The sequence below is a fragment of the Zonotrichia albicollis genome, chromosome 5 (genome assembly GCF_047830755.1).
Source record: "Zonotrichia albicollis isolate bZonAlb1 chromosome 5, bZonAlb1.hap1, whole genome shotgun sequence".
Taxonomy (NCBI): domain Eukaryota; kingdom Metazoa; phylum Chordata; class Aves; order Passeriformes; family Passerellidae; genus Zonotrichia; species Zonotrichia albicollis.
Genome location: NC_133823.1, coordinates 26,794,502 through 26,816,336, shown reverse-complemented (window position 1 = coordinate 26,816,336; position 21,835 = coordinate 26,794,502). Strand labels below are relative to the sequence as shown.

The 21,835-nt window shown below is 36.6% G+C and overlaps 1 protein-coding gene across 7 annotated transcripts in view; it reads right to left on the bottom strand.

The window, feature by feature from the left end:
- Nucleotides 1-21,835, bottom strand: part of ARFIP1 (ARF interacting protein 1) — a 40,476-nt gene that overhangs the window by 6,953 nt on the left and 11,688 nt on the right. For 4 of the 7 annotated variants that reach the window (XM_005486359.4, XM_026792952.2, XM_005486358.4 and 1 more), the window contains 6 exons: nucleotides 17,105-17,219; nucleotides 14,491-14,586; nucleotides 12,949-13,058; nucleotides 7,700-7,921; nucleotides 4,152-4,309; nucleotides 1,883-2,057 (listed from right to left, as the gene is read on the bottom strand). In XM_005486359.4, coding sequence (XP_005486416.1) covers nucleotides 1,883-2,057; nucleotides 4,152-4,309; nucleotides 7,700-7,921; nucleotides 12,949-13,058; nucleotides 14,491-14,586; nucleotides 17,105-17,219 — 876 coding nt within the window. The remainder of the gene's footprint in view (nucleotides 1-1,882; nucleotides 2,058-4,151; nucleotides 4,310-7,699; nucleotides 7,922-12,948; nucleotides 13,059-14,490; nucleotides 14,587-17,104; nucleotides 17,220-21,835) is intronic. The other 3 variants (XM_074541149.1, XM_005486360.4, XM_074541148.1) reach the window with 2 other exon arrangements.

Below are 21,835 nucleotides of genomic sequence, written 5' to 3'. Positions count from 1 at the left end.
TTTCAGAAACAATTTGTAGGCTGTGACTGCTAACAGGATGCTTGGTCTAATTCAAGACTGTCACTAGGAAGACAACTTCTTCAGTGTTCCCTAAACTATCTAATTTAGTTTAAAAAAATTATGGAAAAGTGTTTTGTACAAGATGGAAATAAAATGCTTTCGCTCTGAAGCTTTCCTATGCATTTAAACATAAATTGGTAAGTGTGTTATATAGATAATGGAAACCATGAGGAAGTAGGGTAACTCCTATTTTAACCTAATTTGAACTTAAGCATCATAATTCTTGCACAGATATAAACTGGAAGGATTAAACCATTTTAACAGAGGTGCACTGTAGTGGTATCAAGTAACTTACTGAAAGAAGAAAACAAAGGTGGGGAGAGTAGGGAGACATACCTGTTTTCAATCTAGCACAGTTTTAAAACCCAGCTCTCAGGAACATCTTCTAATTTAAGAATCAGTATCAGCATTTAGATTAGACTTCAGCTTCTTCAAGAAAATGAATTTCAATATGATTTTTTTCAATCCTTTTATTTTCCAATTTTTTCAGCAAGAGCTAGAAATACAGTCAGGCCAATGCCAGTTCAGTCACCTGATGATCAGGCTCATCACAAAGCCAACTTTTGCTGGCTATGTGACTCCAGACCAGGGAGATCTAAGACAGATGCCTGTATGAAGGAACAGTGCTCAGGAGCTGTTTCAAGCATATATTGTTTTGGAAACCAAAAAGTAGTTTGCTTATTTTCTCAACCTTTTTCTTATCATCCGTTCACGGTTCATGTTTCTTCCCTGAGCCCCATGTTTATTCTAAGATGATGCTACTGAATATGTGATAATATATTCAAGAATACAAAATAATAATCCATTTTAATTGGTTTAGCCTGTCCCTATGATTTTTTCTTTAAATTTTCCTCCTTCCAGGCAAGGAGCGTGGTTTGCTACTGTAATCTGGGGCCAGTCATGTATTCTTTGACAGGCTGTTGTTACCTGTGTTTTAATTTTTAAAATACATTAATCAACCCATACTGAAAATGTTAACCCACTGATAATGTTAACCCTGGATAGAGTGACAACTACCTCCTATGTAGGTTTTAAACACCTTTTCTTTCCTCTGAAAACATGGGAAATAAAAACACACGTGATGATAACCATCTCATTTACCATGAGTAAGAAAAAATCAGATCTTGAAAGACCATAATTTTCACATCTAATTAGAGACAATTTTAAAGGACTTATTTATCAGAGAAAAAATAGTTTTAAAGTTTTGTATAGCAGTTTTATCTTTGCCTGGTAGAATAAGAAGGGTAAGAATCCCATCATTAAGAGGGTATGGATGAAATGTAGGGTTGAAACAAACACGAAAAAAACCCCACCCTTCAAGCCAACAGCTCAAGAGTCCTGTTTTAAATTAAGAAACTATAAAGGCATTAATTATACAAAGTAGTACTTCTCAGTTCAAATTCTTAAAAAAAGGTTAATTTTGAAGAAGCCTCCTCATGGTTCAGTCTCCTTCTTTGTGCATAACCTCTGTGACAATGTTGCCAAATGTACATGTTACTTTGAATATGAAATCAGTAATTTTGTGACTCATTTGACCATAAACGTGGTAAACTGGAAAAAGTAATATTTCTGCAAACTTGAAACCTCTTGTATCAACAAGAAACTTACTGTCACAATGTCTGTCATTTGTAGCTGGAGTAGCTGGATTAGGGACTTCTAAAGCTGCTTGCTCTAAAAGTGTGTCCTCCCAGTGATACAGCAAGAGCTCCAAAAATTAAACTTATTTTCCTTGTTCATTCTACTTCTAAACGAATACATATTTCAAGATGTAACAACTTGTAGAACAAAACTCCTAATCATAACATGAGAAGTAGCAGCTTACCTTATTTTCTTCCAAAAATTTCAATTTGATAGATACGTCGTTACGCATTTTGTCGTATTTCTCTTTGTGCACTTGAAACAGTTGCTGTGATTGTTCAATCTTTGGCAGAGTGTTTGCATCACGAGGGCCCAGGTTCAGCTCTTCCAGGTCTGTTCGATAAGCATCGTATTCAATCCTGGCAAGAAAGAGGAGAAGGGAAAAAAGAACCATCTAAGGGCAGTGCCTCAAAAGTGACCTCAGATAGAAGTCTAAGTACAACAGAAGATGAACAAAAGAGTTAAGTACAGGGAAAAAAAACCCCAAAAATAATAATAAAAAAAAAAACTGGGTAAGTTTTTTCCTCTCTCCTCCTATTCATCAAGCACATTGTATAAAACTGCCTAAACAACTAAACAAGCATCCTCCCTTTTCTCTTCCTGTCTCAGCCACATGCTCTCAGCCCCTCTGTTTTGTACCGGCTTCAGTAGTCAGAGCTTCTCCTGAGACATCTCAACCTAGCGACCCAGAAAAAGCTAGCAAATATTTTTCAGGTCATTCTTCTACTGTTGAATCAGTTCACTGGAGAGTTTGTGTTGAGAGTAAGAGGCACACCAAGAGCCTGACACCCCCTTTAAACAGATGTTTGAGGAACAGGTCACTTACACCAAACTCTGACCTAAAGCATTTTCAGCATGCTCCAGGCTGCTCCATATGTATTAACTGGACAGTTTCATAGTTCTTCCACAAATACTTTTCTGAGAACTTTGAAAAAGTCCTATGGAAAAACAGACTGCAAAAAGATGGTGCAGCCCCACCCAAAGCATCACTCTTCCTTCCATACTTTTCTGTAGTTGTCAAATAATGGAACCTAGAGTATCCACCTATTTTAATGGGACAAACCACACTATTTTTGGCCTTGTAAACATGCTTTCTTACAGACATTTCTTTAAGTGGAAACAAATCAGGATTAAAAACTGGTTATAAAACACAATTTTCAGTTGATGTAACTGCTCAAAAGAAAAATACAACCTTTTCAGAGGTAAAAGCAATAATATTCACAGGGCTCCTCCTCCTGATTCTCACTGCCACTATGACTGAGGATTTATAAGTAATTTATGGCTTAATTCCAAAAAGGAAACCATTAAACTTATCGAGAACTGACAGAAGAAGGGAACAGATGAATGCTAAAGTGCAACTGGGAACAGGAAAGAAGAGGCACAGAAATAAATGTGACCTATTTTCACAGTGCAAAATAATGAACTGGCCGTGTCAGTGAAGAACCTTTATAATTTATTTGACTTATTAAAATGGCAAAATATTTGATTTCTTTAGCGAACAGAAAGGGAAAGCAATGAAGGTATTTCAGGAGGGAAGAACCATATATTGAAAATGACTGACAAGAACAACTGCAGCAGATGTATTTTGCATAAATTTTCCAGGGGATACCTGGATATATGAACCAATTCTTTCTTTCTTTTTTTCAAAACACATGTCAAAAATAAAGCAATACCTTATCTACACATTGATTCTACCTTTCATGCCTTTGAAAGTTTACCTAAATACCAAAACAATAACCTACTATTTTGTTCAAAAATAAGCATTAGAACAGACCAATCTTAAAAAGGGGGAAATTAAAAATTCAAACAGTTTGCAATTTTGGACTTTAAAAACCCCAAATATCACAAAAAATTATATGTATAGACTACATCTTTTGTCAAATTAAAAAAAATGCACTTTATTCTGGTAAGTGAAAGAAAGTCAGAATGGAACCACTCATCAGAAAGAGCTACAAGTCCCTGACAGAAAAAAGGAACCCGGCTTTAGAATACTACGCCACATCTAAAAGTAGCCTTCTCCAGGATAAGAAAGCCATTATTCACTCACTGAGAAATTTCTGGTTTATTTTCCCCTTTCTGACCAAGCCTGAAATGTCTGCATAAAAACCCAAGTGTGACTTGCAGGCATTGTTCATCAACAGAGGCACAAGATGAAGTGTCTTTCAGTCAAAGAGATTATTTTACCTATTGCAATGCAGCTGGATAAAAGTGTTAATCTTCCACTGTCACGCTAACTTATAAAGCCACCTTAATCTAGCACGTGGGAAAAAACAGCTATAATTACTCCTACAGCTAACAAGTAAAATTCAGTCTACAAGGAAACATGTACAAAACATTGGAAGATCTGTGCCATCATCTACAGTTAAACAGAAACCCTCATTAGATGAGAGCTGTGTTATAAGGTTTTTATCTGACAGGTTAGTCACTCAAGGAGCTGGACACAGGATAGCTACCTGGCACTTTCATACTGTTTCACAGTCAACAATGTATCCTCAATTGTTTTATTCACCAATGTGTTCACACTGGCAATAAAAAAGTTAATAGCCCCGAGAAGTGTTTCTCCATTTTTAGCTAGAAGTTTCTGCGTGTCTGCATTGTAGCCAAACTCCTCCTATAAACAAAGAACAGAGAAAACAAAGCTGTAGATCAATTGAAATCATAGCATTCATTAGCAACTATACAAAAAAATGCAAACACAGATGTGGCAGGTCTTTCACTTCTGTTTGGGTATGATTATGATTAAACCAATATGATTTCAATACAATATTTTGTTCACAGTTCTTATGAAATCTCTCCAACATCAGTAAAACATAGTTTATGATTTTTTTTACCACACATGATGTTAAATCCTAATTTATGTGATTTTTCTGCACTCTGATATCTTGAATGTTACTTAAAATCAAGTGCTAATGCAATCTTCACATTGTCATTCAGCAGGGTTTTAATCCATAATTTCTCATGGTTGTCTAGGTAATACTTTATTAAGAACAGAGACACTGCTACATTAAATACAGTAAATGTAACTAAATTCACAAGGGCACAGAGCATTAATTAGCTATTAAGTTTTATTCTTACATTCTGGAAAGGAGCACTGCAAAAAATCCCAACATCTATAATGGTTTAATAGGCTGTAAATAATTGAAGAGCAGAGCATATAATGAATAGCAAATAAAAATTTTAATGTAGCTCATCCATAAATTTCAAAGAGACAAGGGCAAAATTATTTCCAAGGCATTTTAGTCACATTTAGACATATGTTTGTCCATGTCTCTTTGTTAGCAGAGTAAGCTGAGCAAGGCTGCAAAGATTTTCCCAATGCATGAATGCCAAATGAATCCAATTATTATATCTATGTCATCCATATAGCATCTCCATATTCTACAGATGGGAGTTCTCAGAAAAGAGTACAATCCCTGGTTGTAATGACTATAAAACACACTAGGTTCATCTTTGGAACTTCGGTCTTTTTAGGCCTGCACACTGCCAACAACTGACTCAGAAGTGCTCTATTCTCCCAGCTTCTTTTCATCTGTCTAGAAAATGAGCGCCAGAGCCAGATGATATTTCATGTTAGCAAGTTCACAACAGTAAGGGTAATAGGTAATGGGCAATGGTAAGGGAAGAATCCTCTAGAAAAGAAGGTGCAGTGGAAGTGAGCAATTGAAGGAGAAGAAAAAAGGAAGAGAAATCAGGGCAAGTTTTTACGAACTAAGCCCTGTAAACACTGCTAAAGATCTGTCATCTTTGCTTTGTACAGCTGCCTGGGCAGCAAAAGCACTTGGCTAAAGTGCTACAGATTTTGCTGGGAAAAAACCAAAACAAGTATTTTCCAGCTGGCTTTGCTCTAACATTGCCAGATACACAGCTAACACGAGTGCTAGCAAAGAGAAGAAATAGCAGCATGCTGGCAGAGACAACAGCAGTAGAAGTGCCCCTTGCAGCAGCTTAGTCCCATCTATTCTTCCTCCTGCAGGCAAGCCTGCAATTAGTTTTCCAGCTGGTCTCTCACACAGATCATCCCAGACCCAAAAGAAAACACTATCAGCTCAAAGGGGGAGGTAAGGAGGATGGGTCTGCAGTGGCCTGCAGTACTAAGGAATTATGCTGACCAACAATCATGGTCCCTCCAATGGCTCATAGTTTCATACAAACTTTTCAGTTTTGTCCATGACCTCTGTGGATACCTCTTACGAAACACACAGGAAATCCTTTCTACACCCAGAGTTTACATTCAGTTCATACTCTATGCTCAGGTCAATTAAAATTGGGATTCATCTGCCTATATAATTAGAGGCATACGAGCCTGGAACCAGCAGTTATCTTTGGATCCTAAAGAGAAACAGCAACCCATTCACATGACGTAATACGTCACCAGATACCACATAAAAAAATTTGTTTTGTTATCATGTTTAAAAGAAAAAGTATTACCTTGAGACTCGGGGGGTTTTTTGATTTTACTTAAGCTTATATACTGTTATCACACTAAACATGAAAGACTAACTGTTCAGAAATGTTACTTTTAGTCCTGCACAAGTTTTAGAGGGAAAAACCCAAATATCCAAAAGTAGGCTTGGCTACAGATGATAATACATTACAGATTAAACAGAGGGAAAACACAAAAGGGAAAGAGACAAACACCAGGCAAATCTCCAGGAAGCAAAGGTTAGATAACTCTCATTACAGCAACAGAAACCTTTATTTGGTTTTAATCAACAACCCCATTCAAGAATCCACACAAGAGATGAATGACAGAAGCAAAGTCCAAGACCAATACAAGATGCTGAAAGAAACTGCAAGAGCAGTATTCCCATTAGAAGTTACAAGCTAATCATGGGAAAAACCCCAAGATTCATTAAATGAGCATGATGCCAGATTCCATCCAAGTTTTGGAAGAAACATCCAGTTTCAGCACATACTTCACAACAATCACTAAGATCTGCCACAAACCACATGCCCATATTTTTGTCAAGAATAAACTGATTATTAAAAGCTTCTTTTAGCAGATAATTTAATTTCTTAGCTGCTAGAAATGCTCTACATTCACAGATTTTCATCTGTCAGACTAATATTAAAAATTCCTCCACATTAGTGTAGGAGTTTCACATTTTTTCAGCTAGCTATCACTTAAGGTTCCTCTGTGCAAGCATGAACTCCACCTACTCCCTTAAAACTCAATGGGAAAAGTCAATTATGAAAAGACAGATGTTTTTAAAATCACAAAGATAATCTGAGTTGTTTCAGCAGCTATGTTTCAGGGAATTATGAAACCATTTAATATTGGTTTTCCAAAGGATCAAATTGTTTTAACTTTGCAAATGCAGAAGCAAGCCAGATACTATACTCTGTAAGCAACATGCATCTTGTCTCTCTTGACAGCAAACAGCTTTACCACTGGCAAAGGCAAGTGCCAGTGTTACATAAACTTCTAAACCATGGAATCATAACAACCCAGATATCTCAAGATTGCCTCTCTTGCTCAGCAACTCCAGACAACATAAGAATACAGATTAGTCTTATTAGTAGGAAAATTCTGATTAAAAAAGGACTTAGAGATCAAATCTCAATGCCTAAATATGCTACAGAAAAATAATTTACTCACATTAAATGTGCCCAAGTGAAGTAATGTGCCCTAATCTACTTATTCCCAGGCACATTCCCCAAAGACATCTTGTAATTGAAATGACGTAACACTCTGGAACACTTTGATGACATTTCATTAGGTGCAAAATTAATACTAAAATGCATCTTCTCTACAAAGCAAAATTGTCAGTTCTTGAGTTCAATCATCAACTAGAGGCTAACATTTAAGAAACAATAAAGAACTACAGTAATTTCAATAATTTCCTACAGTTTTAAGTGCTTCCAACACAAAGAGTATCTAATATATTGTTAAATGCAATGTTTATAAAAGTAGCTGCTAAGTAGCAGACACCCTGCACGAGTCAATTAGGCTTATCTTCATCTCTGCTGCTGTATTTTTTTAACACTGTAAAAGTCTTACATGAAGTTCCAACGATTTCAAACTCAGGTCAGCAAATGCATCTCCAAGTTGCCTTTGGGTATGTACCATCTGGAAGAGCTGTGTGGACAGTGTCTGTGCCAGTCTCAAGATATTTTCATATTTTTTTTTGTTGTCTCTCAATATATCTATCTGAGCTTCTAGTTCCAGGTCTACTGTTCTTGAGCCACGACCCAGTTTTTCAGAGATGATCTGACGTGTACACTGCAGAAAAAAAATTAAATTATAAAGATTCAAGTATATTCAAGACAACACAGCATACACCCATTTTCAGCTTCAAGGGACATATAATTACACACAATTCTTTCACAACCACCCCTCCCAATATAAGTTTGCACAACAAACTGAAAAAACAACACAGTCTTTAGAAGTTTATCAGGACTCAGCAAGAACAGCTGGACAAGTCTCAACTCCTACTAAGATGAATATTCAAGTTAGCAAATCAAGAGCATAACTAATTGTTTCTCAAGTAAAAGAACACTTATCTTTTTATAGGTTTGGTGAATCTCATTAAGTTAAAAGAAGCATTTGAGCCCATTGCATTTAATTCAGTTTACAGGACCACATTCTATACAAAAATGTCTAGTTAGTAATCTTTTGGACTTCGTCTACCAAGTATCTGATCAGAACATCCATGTTAAATTTTCCAAAAATGTTCATTTTGAGGGGTTTTTTTAGGGGACAAGTAAGAAGGTGATAGTTTTCAGCATGGGGTTTTTTTTGAAGCTGAATAGGAAACTGAGAACTCCTACTGAGAAATACACAAAAGTATTAAAATGCACTTATTATTTACACATCTACAAAATGGCGATGATTTACTCAGAAAGACTATTTCTTTTCTGTCATGAAAAACTCTTAGTAGGCTTGCAGTTCATTAACACACTGAGCAGGAAATGTGCTCTTATGCAGCTGTAGACACTCTCACCCAGCCTATGGCTGTGACAGAGCAGGCTGCTACCACATTCCATGGATCTGTGACACCTTCTCTGCCAGAGATTTGAGCCCAGCTTGGCAGTGAGCCTCCCAAGATGCACACTGGGGATTTCCCTTGACTGAGACACAGGAGAAGCCATTTGCAAAGCAGATGTGCAGCAAAGCTATACAGTTTCTCTATGGAAAGCAGAATTATTTACTGCTCTAGTAAGTTACTTGAAGTTAGTCTGTGGTCACAAGGTGTGAAGGGATAACCAACTTACCAACTTAGACATATGAAAAATTACTGCTAGAAACAAAAGGTACAAGGAAATTAAGTTAGTAGTCAAGGCCACAACTACTCTGAAAGGACTTAACCTAAGCACAAAACTGCTATTTTAAATTTTACTTTTGTGAAATAATGCCCAAACTTATCTTGTACCATACTCCCCAAATACTCTGGAGCACTGGATTTCCCAGGGTTTCCCAATTCAAGGACTTTAGATTAATACCATCTTTACTTGTGCCCAAAGGAGACGCACATTCAACCTGCTAGAATTGCCACGTCCCTTCTTAACGTAATAGAGGAACACAGGAGAGACTCAGGAATGACCAAGGAGATCAAGTTGGTCGTGACCCATGAGGTTTAGGTCAGAAGATACAGACTATTTGGGCTACTTTGTTAGAGTCCAGTAATTGACAAGAAAAAGCACAGCTAATCTAGGTGACATTTGTCTGCTAAGCATCACAAATTCAGGAGAGCATAACAAATCATAACAGAGAATACAACCTTGCTACCAAAGACTCCATGAGAAATTGCAAAATACAGCTCAGCTCTAAGTGTGCTCAGAGCATAAATAAGCCTTTCATTAGGAACTGTGGAAGTGATGGTCAAATTTTGGCTATTTTCCAAAAGAGCTGACGCACTCACACACAAACTCCCACGGAAATGCAAGAGAAAAATCTAAATCATGGAAAGCAAAATTTTTGAAAGCAAGGATAAATTACAAGTGAAGGAATTATTTTCAGCCAAGGCGTATTTGCTTCATAAGTCACAGAAAAATATCTTTAAAAGCCCAGCAGTGACAAGTGAAGAAGCACCAGTAATTGGAAAGACTTACACTGGATACTTTGTTAACTCAGATGCAGCAAAAGACAAAGAAAATGCCCCAATCTATTTTGATTTACTCCAGTTCTAAGTAGACTTGTACAAGCACACAAGTTGCTCTATATTCTCACTAGCAAAGAACATTCCATGCATTAATTCCATTGGGCTTTGTTCTAAGAGTATTTATAAAGGAAACTGTCATAGAAAAGACCGTGCAACTCAAAAAGAAGTCATCCAATGCAAAGCTTAAGAAAAATTTAGAGAAGAACTCAGAGAAAAACAGGTTACCAAAATACATTGTATATGCCAAAGATGAACGGAGGCATTACTGGACATGTCTCAGAAATAAATGTTCTACTAACCCAGTGTTAGAGAGGTTTATAAAACAGGTTTGCCTTTTTTTCCCCCCCTCAAAATTTAAGTTGTATGAAAAACAAAAAGACAAGCTTGTTGGAATTGCTGAAAGTCAAGAAGAATCTTGACTTTCTTGGGCCTAAATGTTTTTGCTAAACTGCAAACCACTTTCTCATCCAAAGGGGAAGGCATGGGCAGAAGAAAGAACAGAATAAGATCCTGTCACTAGACTATGGAAAGAAGGGCAATTTCTCTTCACACTGACTCATGATTACTAGGGAGCATTTGACTGGAGAATGTGAATGGCAATGGTAGTTACAAAGGCATTTATAGATGGGAATGACTTCTAACATACCCAATAATTTGGATTTCTCAACCCCTGATACAGACACCATGGTATAGGAACTACTCATGTCAGATTCCTGAAGAACTTCCTAACAGCAAATGTCATCACTAACTCCCCTTGTAGATTACTGTCTGGTACATTGATACCAGGGATTTTAAATTCAGAGGGATTCAAGTGCTGACATTTACTCCTGTCCTTTATTTCTGCATCTTCAAACCTATGAACAGTTAGCTATTATGAGATAAGGAGGACACTTCTTCCCATGATCTCCCTGATGGGAACCAAAGCAAGCCAATATGTCCAAAACTTTAAATACTAAATACTCATATTAAATAGTTTTTTGTACGAAGCCTACGACACAAATGTATGGCATCTCAGAGTACAGTTGCACAATACTCTATCAACTCAAAATGAATTTGTAAGTTCTATGAATGGTCTTATACCACAAAAAAAGAGTGAGCAGCAAGTCAATATGGGAAAGATCACAACTGACACATCTCCTTAGGCATGTTCAGGAATAGGTACAATTAAACATGTTGTTTTCTGAAACTGCTAGTCTTTGTTTGCTAGGTCATTACTGGTGTGATTCTGGATTTCAACAAGGCGAAGGCTTAAGCCATAAAAGAAAACTAAAAACCTTAACTTTGCAGACGCTACAGCCAAAGAAATAGTGTTCTAAACAAAGATCCAAGATCCCTTTTTGCAACTTTTTCACTAGTCCTCTGGCTGATGGTTCATGTCAGTGAGTTTGAGACATGAGTTTTTTTGGGTTTGTTTTCTAAATCAAGGTACGAAAAATACAGAGAAAGGTCAAGTCCTGTCCTATTTAGTTGTAGTATAGGAGATTTGATCCCAAGAGTCAATGTTTTAAAGAGACAAGAGAATTTTAAAGAACAGCTTCAGCTGAATAGCACATATTCTGATTGCACCACGGCGCACTCAGAAAAAATCACACAGCGGGTCAGGTTGGAAAGGACCACAGTGGGTCCCCTGGTTCAACATCTCTGCTCAAACAAGTTCATCCCAAACACATTGCACAGCATTGTATCCAGAGGGTTTTTGAGCATCTCAAAAATACTGAGTGAGGGAGACTCCATAACCTCTCTGGGCAACCTGTTACAGCGCTCAGTCACTGCACAGTGAAGAAGTTCTTCCTCATATTCAGGTGGAACTTCCTGTGCATCAGGCTCTGCCCACTGCCTCCTGTCCTGTTGCTTGGCACCACTGGGAAGAACCTGGATGCATCCTCTTGGCCCTCTCCCCTCAGATAGTTTATAGGTATTCATGAGGTCCCCTGTCAGTCATCGCTTCTCCAGGCTGAACAGGCCCAGCTTCCTCAGCCTTTCCTCATTGAAAGCTGCTCCAGTCCCTTCACCATCTTTGCTGCTCTCCACTGGACCTGCTCCAGGAGCTCCATGTCTCTCTTGTCCTGAGGAGCCCAGGACTGAACACAGCACTCCAGATGTGCCTCACCAGGGCTGAATGGAGGGACAGGATCATCTCCCTCAACCTGCTGGCAACGTTCCTCCTAAGGCACCCCAGGCTACCATTGGACTGCAACTTCTGCACTTGCTATAATGTTTAGATGACAAGAAAAGCAGCAAATCTAAAAGCCAATTCATTAGACATAAAAAAGAAATTTCTGATTCTAACAGAAAGACAGCATAAGCATCCACTAGGGATGCTCTATCCTTGCTTCTCATCCCCACTGAGGAGGATGTTCTTATCTGGACATAAAGAACACCGGAGGGATTCAGACTTTCCTTGCCACAGAATGTGAATTTCTTCATGGTTTGATGTAGACTTCACCGATGCACCTGCTCACAACTCTATTATTTAAGACGTAGGTATAACAAGAAGCTATTTTACAAAACTGGTCTTTCTTTAAACTTTTGACAGGAATGCATTCCCTGACAATTGTTCCTTACCTTATAGCTTTTTGCTAGAAGCGACACTTCTAGCAAACTGGTGTGATTTAAGCACCTTTTCCTTATTCTCACATTACTCTTTTAATTTCATTAAATCTGAACTGATCATGAAGTAGCAGCATATAAAACACACACAAATTGAAGCAACTGTTACCACACTAAGAAAAAACAATCAGCCAAGATGAAACAAAACCATCAGAGTAGCAATTAACAAGTTTTGAATTTCTAGATACCCCTGATTTTTTCACATCAACTAAAATCTTACTGCATCCACAGTCAACTCAAAAAGAGCAAAAAATATTTAATTCCAAGCTTTAGTGCTGAAATCTCTACATTCGGAATGACGAAGGGAACATTAGAAATGGAACATTCTTTACCTTGCTAAATCAGTAATACCTATTAAGATTTTCCACATTGCACCAGGGATTTAACAAAGAATGTTACACTTAGAAGAAAATTAAGCCTTTCCTATACATTCTGGCTTATGCTCACTGCCACAACAGCTTACTTTCATACAGCTCTACTCCTATCTAGAGTAGCAAACTCACTCATAGAATACATACACACACACATAGCTGCATACCTTGTAAGTGTTCAGGCTCCACTTTCTCACCAATTCCAGTTTCTCCATCGCTGGATTCTTCACTTCATCTGCTAACACAACAGGTCCACTCTTCTGCTGGGCTCTGCCCCCTGTGTCAGACACAAAGCAAATCTTCAAGGCCTTGGGTCTGGGCTTTTTGTTTGTTTGTTTTAAGGGATTAGTAGCAGGTATGGAAGATTTGTGCAATTGTACATCCAAAAGCAGAGCAAGGTGACAGTATGAACTGAAGATGAATAAGAGATTTTTAAAATAATTTCCAGAAAGAAAGACTTCTATTAAAACTGATATAAAATGTGTATATATATATATATATATATCTCACTATTTCATGAATAGGCTGAATTAAGCATACTGAAAGCTTAAAACAGCTTTTGAGACATGTTTATTCTTATTATTTTTGAGACATTTATATCTATGTTTAAAAACTCCAACACTCTTTGAACATTCTTTTGCATTTAATCAATCTAAAAGTCTGTTTACAACCTTAAGGCCATTAAACAACAATTACTGGCATACTGTTGTCATGCAGTACAGAGTTTTTAATCTTTTCCAATGAAAGTCATTCTTTCCAGAAGATGTGTTCAGCCAATATTTAATTTATTTATTTCAGTTTTATTAGCTCATTCTATTAGGAACAATTAATTCTACAAACCAGCAAAGAAGAGATTTAAAGCAACTAACTAAAATACCTAGGGCAAATCACCACACACAAACTGCCATTATTCAGCATTTTCAAGCTAGTATGGGATATCATGTGGATTCCATGTTTCAATTTTGCAAAATTTCTAGTGTCCTAAATATTAAAAACTGCTAAGTATCATCACTTTTAAAGCAACATTTTTATTTATCATGTCCATATTCATTTTAACTACCCCTGACTCTGATTCCTACTGCTACTTACAGTCACCTTAGTCTTGCCAAGTGATTTATGCAAGCAAGAGTTTGGAAAAAAGTCTATACAGATGCCTCAAGATATTCCTTTAGCATCAAGTTCTACTGTGTTCTTACATCTTCAACATGCTGTGCAAACATTAAGTAATTAACCCTCTCAACACCCTTATGAGGTAACTGAGTTAAGTTTTCTCCTTTTATGCAGGAGGAAGCAGGACTAAGATGTTAAGTAATTTGCCCATAGGCACAAAATGAGTCAAGTGGCAAAGCTGAGTTGGGGTGTTGTGAATTCCTAATGGCTGCCCCCATAGTTTATTGGAATATATGATCATTTAGGAAAAAATACTGAAATTTTCAGCTTTAACCTAAAGAAAAGATTTTGGCCACTCCTATTTTACCTACTGTTAGTTATCATTAATAGTAATTATAATTTTCATTTTACAGAGTAAAAGCAGCTCAGAGAGAGGAAAGCAGAGGTTAATTTGTCAGCTGTTGAAGTCAGAAGTAAAAGCACCAAAATCCCGCAGAAATTTTATTTCCAACTAACAGTACATCAAATAATTAGAAACATGGAAGGGTTAGTACAGTCTCAGCAGAGACAAGGGCGTTATCCATTCAGTGCTTTAATACCTGTGGGAATAATTAAATCACAACCTTGTCCAGCCAGTCTGCTAGCTGCTGCACTGCTAGGAGATATAACAGATGATTTGGGTGACGCTGAGGAACCTGAAAACGGGACATTTAACAATAAAAATACATCATCTTCTCTTCAAAGTGAATGTGCACTCTTACAGAGACACATTTTCAAAACAAAGAAACATTTGCTTCAGCAGCTTTAGAATTCACAGAAAAGCTGCTGGAATTTCTGATGATAATGTTTTTTAAGAGGTGCATCTCTCCATGTGAACTACTCCAAGTTTTCTTGATTTAATCTTTTTCTCTAGGTCATGATGACCATTCTTTTTTTCTGTAAGAACAATCAAAGTATAACTGAAGGGCTCATCAGTGAAGCACAGACCATAAACAGAAAATTCCATGGAAGACTGTTATATAGCAATCCACAGCTGAAACACTCTTTTGCAAGTCTAGGTAGAATTCACTCTGCACTGTCACTGAATGGTATTTAAAGCATTAAAGGGTGAAGTAAGCCCTGAAATCTCTGCCAATTTCAGATACACTTTATTGACATCGGCTCTTAAGTCTGTGTAAACATGCAGCAATAAGTTATCCTGAAGGTCATACAAGTTATTAGCCATGAAAGTGTGTAAACTCATTCCCAAATGAAAGATTTTACAGCACTTGTTTTTTCTCTTAAAAAAACAAACAAACAACAAACCAAACAAAAAACCCCAAACCAAAACAAAAGCAACCAACTTTAAATGACCTGCACTGTGTGTGTTCTCTAAGCTGTTTTAGGATTATGCTCATTATGCTTTTCAGAGCTCTGCCACTCTTTCATAACAGATAAATCTGAAGCAGCAACCTTATTGAATTTTCAGGATTTAAAAAAGAAGTAAGCTTTTCCTCTGTAGTGATGAATGACCACCATACTGGGGAGGAACTTTATTTACTTTTGCTGAGAAATTCCAATATACTCCAGGGCTAACAGTGTGCTGAGGGGAAAGAAAATTCAACCTAAACTTTACAGTTTTGACAAAATTTAGTTATCAGTAACACCAAAAACATCACTCAAAGTAATCGGATCAACAATCAGCTTTAAAACATTCCACAGAGCACTGCTAACATGGGGTAAATAAATCCAATTATTTGGATCCAACTGCAGAGAAAAGATGAGACAAAGACAGCTCACTTGCTGTGTCCTTCTGTACATATACATTGCATAAGAGCTGCAACTGAATTCATCCAGGCATAGAAGTTTGACTGCAAGATCTTGCCTGAATCATTTCAGCAAGCGAGCCAAGACAAGCAGTTAAAAAAATCCTTATCATTTGACAAAGTATTAACACAGCCTTATGCATGCTTCATCATTCAACATCCCACAAATCCTAAAAGCCCTTCCCCTCCAGTACTGTCTACTTTGCATTCAAAAGTGAAGCCCTAATAAGGACATTCAAACACAAGACAGAATTTGAAACAGGGCAATCGTTCAACTTTTGTCCATGGTTTCAAAGGAAGCCCTAGCTTTTACCACTTCTCTCTCTGATTTTGTTAGAACATCAGGAAAAATCCCAAGAAAACGCCCTTGGAGAAAATCTGTGATACCCAAAGTGTCCAAAGCTCATAATTTGTGTACAGAAATTTCCACAGAACATTTGCATTTCAAACACATTAGTGTAGCTTGAAACATCTTCAGATACTTTTCCCTTACAGGCTAATACACTTAACAGCTGCAACAATTATCCTGGTAATAGAATACAAAAAGGCAGGAATGGTGAGCAGTTTGCCATCTGCTCCAGTTTTTAGCTAGATATTTTGCTATTTTCAAAGGCATAAAGAAACACAGCATTCACTTTGTAATATATGTAAAGTACAACATGTAAATCAACTGTTTTCATAAGCAAAGAATTTTACCAAACAGGAAATGAAGCAAAATGTAAATTAAATTTATGACTACAAAGAGCTTATTTTCATAGCTGCACAACTGAGATAATTTCAAATCTTCTACCTTTAACAGCTTCAAATCAGAAGCTGTTAAAGGTACATAATTCATTGAATACCATTTGCCCATACAATATCATGGTATTCTATTGCTCTTAGATAGGAAATTGTGACATTCTTGGCTTGTCTATCACTTTGTATTTCTCATTGTTTAATATCACTAAGATTCTCTAAGGCATACATTAATACTCCCAAGAAGAATCCCACTTTTTAATCTACTCTCAGTAGGTGAAGGGTGTATAACAAATAAATAACTCTCCAGTTATGCTTCAAATCAGAACAGTAACCTGCAAAATCTGAAGAAAACTTCAACACAATGCAATAGTAAAATTCTTCAGCCTGACATCAGTTCAAGGGGCCCAAGGCCTTCCCTTCCCATAAGTGCAGACCAACTTAACACCAAGGAGTTTCCTCCAGTCCCTTGACAGATACTGCAAGTGTAGCATGTATTCTCTTATTTTAACAACCCAGCTAGCAAAAGACAATAAACTGGTTGTCACTAATGCAGAACTCAAATGTGAACATTCATCCAAATTGCTCAAAGCAGTTACAGAACATTGTATTCTGACCATGTAAGAATATGACTAAAGAATTTAAATTGAGAAATATAAAAAAAAGCACTTACCTTTATTTGGAAACTGCCCTGCCTCAACAACTCCCTCTTTGGCACCATCAAAGCCATGAGATGTTATTTTGGTTTCAGAAAGTCCAAGTCCAACTGGTAATGAACATTTCAAGTCCTGGAAAATATATGCATAAAAATGGAAAGTTAAAGATAAAAAAAAAGCAATTAAAGTGACTCTAAAATATTATAATACAGTTTCAACAGCTCTCAGACAAGCAATTCTGCCTTTAGCCTAGAAAGTCCTTGCTGGTATCACTACTTTCTACGGGTATGCACAAATACAACATAAATGAATGAGAAACAGTGTAAGTATAGCCTGAATATTTATTCTAGATATTTTTGTTATATTGATGACCAAGTAGAATGTCATGTCGCAGAGAAGCAGTTACCAAAAATGTGGCCAGAAGCATCATGTTATGTGGTCTGAAGCTGGTCCAAGCAGCTATGTCAGTTTAATAAAGTGTCCAGTTAAAAACTGTCAGGGGTGCAGAATCATACAAGATTATCAAGCAGAAAACACTTTACAAGCCAAAAATATGGAAGCAACTATCATAATGTTGAAGACTTAAAAAAATCACTAAGCAAGGAATAGCCCTAAAGTTCATAGCAGCCTCATTTCTTATGACTGGCACATTAAATCTTTTCAATATTTTACATAGAAGTGACATCCAGAAAGGCATCATTTAAACAGCTTCTTTCTGAGCACCTAGTCTGCATCATAAGTGCTCAGAGCACAAAGCTGCCACTTAGTTTTGTTTGCCTTTGAAATCCCTTCATTTAAAATTGCCTCAGATCACCTTGTTTAACTTTTGAGGGCTGGATCAAGTATTTCAACCAGCTCCCAGGTAACCAAAGTCTTCACTGAAACCCAGCACAGGCCTAAGAAAGACCCCACACACCACAGCTCACGTATCATCCTACTGCCCATTTTTGCTGTCTTATCTACCTCTACAAAAAACCTCCCCACAGGTTTACTGGACTATATTGCCAGTGATCTAATTGAAGTTTAAGCCTCTGGTGTTATGCAATTAGACATAGTACTTTAAAAAAGTTCAGGTTTTAAAGCAATTTAAAACCATTTATTGATTAAAGTAAAAAGTGAGTGAAAAAGTACTATGAAAGCAAAAACAAAAAGGTAAAATGTAGCAGCATGTGGCTACAGTGACAACACAAAAAAAAAGCATCAAGAAATCAGAAAACTGTCAATGTCTGGAGTCAGGTACAATTTTGCATCCCCTCTGCTTCCATACAGAGGTAAAAACGGGGAAAGTATCGAGGACCACCAGAGAAAAGCTATACATAACTCAAAGATGTCTGTGTCCAGACATGGATAGTAACTGTGTGTGATCCATGTAATGCTTCTAATTACAAAGAAATCACAACCTTTAAAATCAAATCCATGTTTGACCTATAATTGCAGTCACTCAATCCGCAAACCAGGACCAAATTAGTGCATAAGAATGATGCTGATGCTGCCTAGAGGCTCAGATTGTCAAGAAGTAGTTTTGGATCACATCTCCCCAGATTTATTTTGATGTCTTCAGTTTTCCTCCTGGGAAGAGGAAAAAGGAAGAACTACAAATATATGAATTCCAGCAAAATAATTTTTCCATGTGAATTCCAGAAATTTCACCAACATCAAAAACCTAGCATGTTACTGCAAAGAGTAACCAGTTCCTACTGCCAAACTTTCACTGACATGAACAGACTATGTGATAATAGATCATGCCATATCTGTGTACCTGAAGCATCATACCAAAAAAAAGAAAAAGAAATAGCATTAAAAACAAATAGTAGTCACATGCAGAACCTGATCTCCCAAGTTAAGCATGTCAGAACTTCAGATTCGTACTGTTTTCAGTCTTCTCAACTGACTTAACACTGCCGCTTCCATTTAAGTACTTGCAGTAGGTGGTATGCTGGAAAGCCTTTGCTTCAACTTAGTTTAGCTAATAGAGATCATTTAACTCAAAATGTAGCAAGTCACTAGAAGCTGAAAAAGCAGAGACTTGAAAAAGGATAACCAGATGGCAGAGAAGATGCACTGATTTCAAAAAAAGGACATGGCATGAATTATTTTTTTCCTGAAGGCACCCTGGCGTGATGTGCAGTTTTCAGAAATATCCAAACCTGAAGCCAAACAACTGTAGACAGCCAACCTGCTTAAGCACGTTTGCAATAGGAATCTAAGCAATCATCTGTATTTAAGGTTAAAATGCAGAACAGCTGCTTTGTAAAGACAAAAGTTTGTATCTAAACCTAAGCAACTGCACTACTTCCGTACACTCAGTGTAATTCTAACCTGAAGTTAAACACAAGATGAACAAACTACAGAATTAAATAAATCAAAATACTACAATGCATCCATCTCTTAAATAAAAACTTGGTATTTGGAATATGAAAATTTTAAAGATCTACAATTGTGCATATATATACCAGAATTTTTACATGAATCGATATACATATATATATGTATACAAACACATATTTGTTTGAAGAGATATACTTTTTTCCCATTGTCAAAAAGGCAAAGTTCAATTTAAAGAAAGGCAAAGTTCAATTCAAACCCCTTTTTAAACACCTATAAACCAGTTCAAATGCATCTTTGTGAAGAATGATATTCTTACATACAAATTTAAAAGAAAATTTTACCATTTGTTGATTAACACATGACCAGAATTGACAAAAAGTCAGTGATTATCAAAACAAGACCTTTTCGTTGTTTACAAACATGCAAGTTACTGTTCAGGGGAGACACATTGCTGCATGTAAACCAAAAGTTTTAATGTCATTCTTGCAACTGATTGTGCTTGCTTTTCTTTTCTTTACACAAGTATAGATAAACAAAAAAGCTACCAAAAATCTGTATTCAAACTGACAAAACAGTTTATCCCTTCAATAACTTACAAAGGGGGATAATTTAGAAACACTGTATAAAATGTCACACTCAAGGGAAGGTATGAGTGTACTTAATGTTTGAATGGTAAGAAGGCAGCACAAATAGCTTTTGTTTTTTGTTCCCACTAAATGTAAGTTAGGCACTTACAAGACAGGAAGTGAGGACAGATTCCCCTACTACCATAGAATGATTATATTTTGGTAATGTATTGCTCTTCCAGCTAAGTTTAAGACTTACCCCCTTCTTTGTAAAAGGTAAATTCAAGTCTTTAAAATTGATCAAGATTTATTGATGCATGGCAAACCTACAAATCTATTACAGGATCACCATCACCAAAAAACAAATAGAAAAATGCTTCATTAATAATTTTCATTTGTATGAGGCTGAAATCATGTTTATGCATTTATCACCTAGCAAAAGCATTTTAATTTTCTAAGGGCACTGAGACCCAGAGCTAGAGGTATAAAAAAAGCACAACTCAGAAGATTCCCAAGTTAAAAGACTGCATTACCTACTCCATTCTCATTTAGCAAGTAGCAAAAGCATGAAATATGACTGAACAGAGTATGTGCACTACCTTAATTAGCTCTAGTCAAGACTATTCAAACCCGTATGTCATAGAATATTTAAGCCATTTTAACCATTTGTTAAAATCCCATTTTAATGACTTCAAATCACTGTATTTGAATACAGTGCTAAATATCTTTTAGTCAGGTTAGCCTTATTTACACAACTCTATTATACAGATAATAGAGTTGTTTGATGAACCAGTATGAATTTTTGACATAGCAGTCCTGTTGAGACAGCAGACACAGCAAAGAAGTCATTCAGAATGCATATTCATGAAGGAATGTTGGCTGAATTACCAGACTATTTCCAAAATGATACTTCCCAATCATGCTATCCATAATAATCTAAAATGAAGAGGGGAAAGACAAGAACTGTATTGTTTCTCCAACAGCAGAAACCAACCCAGCCAAAACTTAATTTATAGAAACTTACTTAACTAAGGAGCAACTAAGGAAACAACACTGGATTAATTTCTAAGTTTTACTACTCCACTAGTGATGCATCACTAAACATTAACTTCTGCTTAATACCAACAGGAGGTGTGACAGATAGTTGTACTTGCCTTTAATACCTTGAATTAAGGTGTTCTTAAAACCTCACACCAATGGCTGGTTCAACAGTGGAACAACTAGTATCAGACCAATCACATGCTTGCTTGTTTTTAATGGTGGATAACATTTTAAATAAAACTACTCAAGTTGACTTCAGGAAAAATTTACAACATATCTATCTGATTGTAAAGTGTGATTACAAGCCCTATGGAACAAAAGGTTATGCAGACAGACATAATGTCTATACAGTAAGATACACGGGCTCTGAACTTTAACTTCTTATCAAAATCACGTGCAAGTAGAGTTACTCATATACATTCAGCAGTTTCTTTTTCTCTTTGCCGCATTACATCACTCAGTTCCTGTTTTCCATTAATTGAGACACTAGATCCTCACATCAGAATAAATTCAACATAAATAAATGGGAGAAGACCTGAAGGCTTTAATCTTTGATGAAGTGGCAAATAACAGACTAACACATTTCTTCTATTCTCCAATACACTGCTCTTCAACAAGAAGACCTTTTCTACTACATCCTTTTGATTTACCTAATGCCATACTACAATCCTGTTTTAATTTCCCTCCCACTCTCATCATTAACAGATATATTTTTGGTTTTTCAGACTGTATGAAGAACATGTGACTTTTTTCTCTCCTCAAACCAGTTTTCTAGAACAGACACAGCTCTAGAAATATATTTTAAATCAGTCC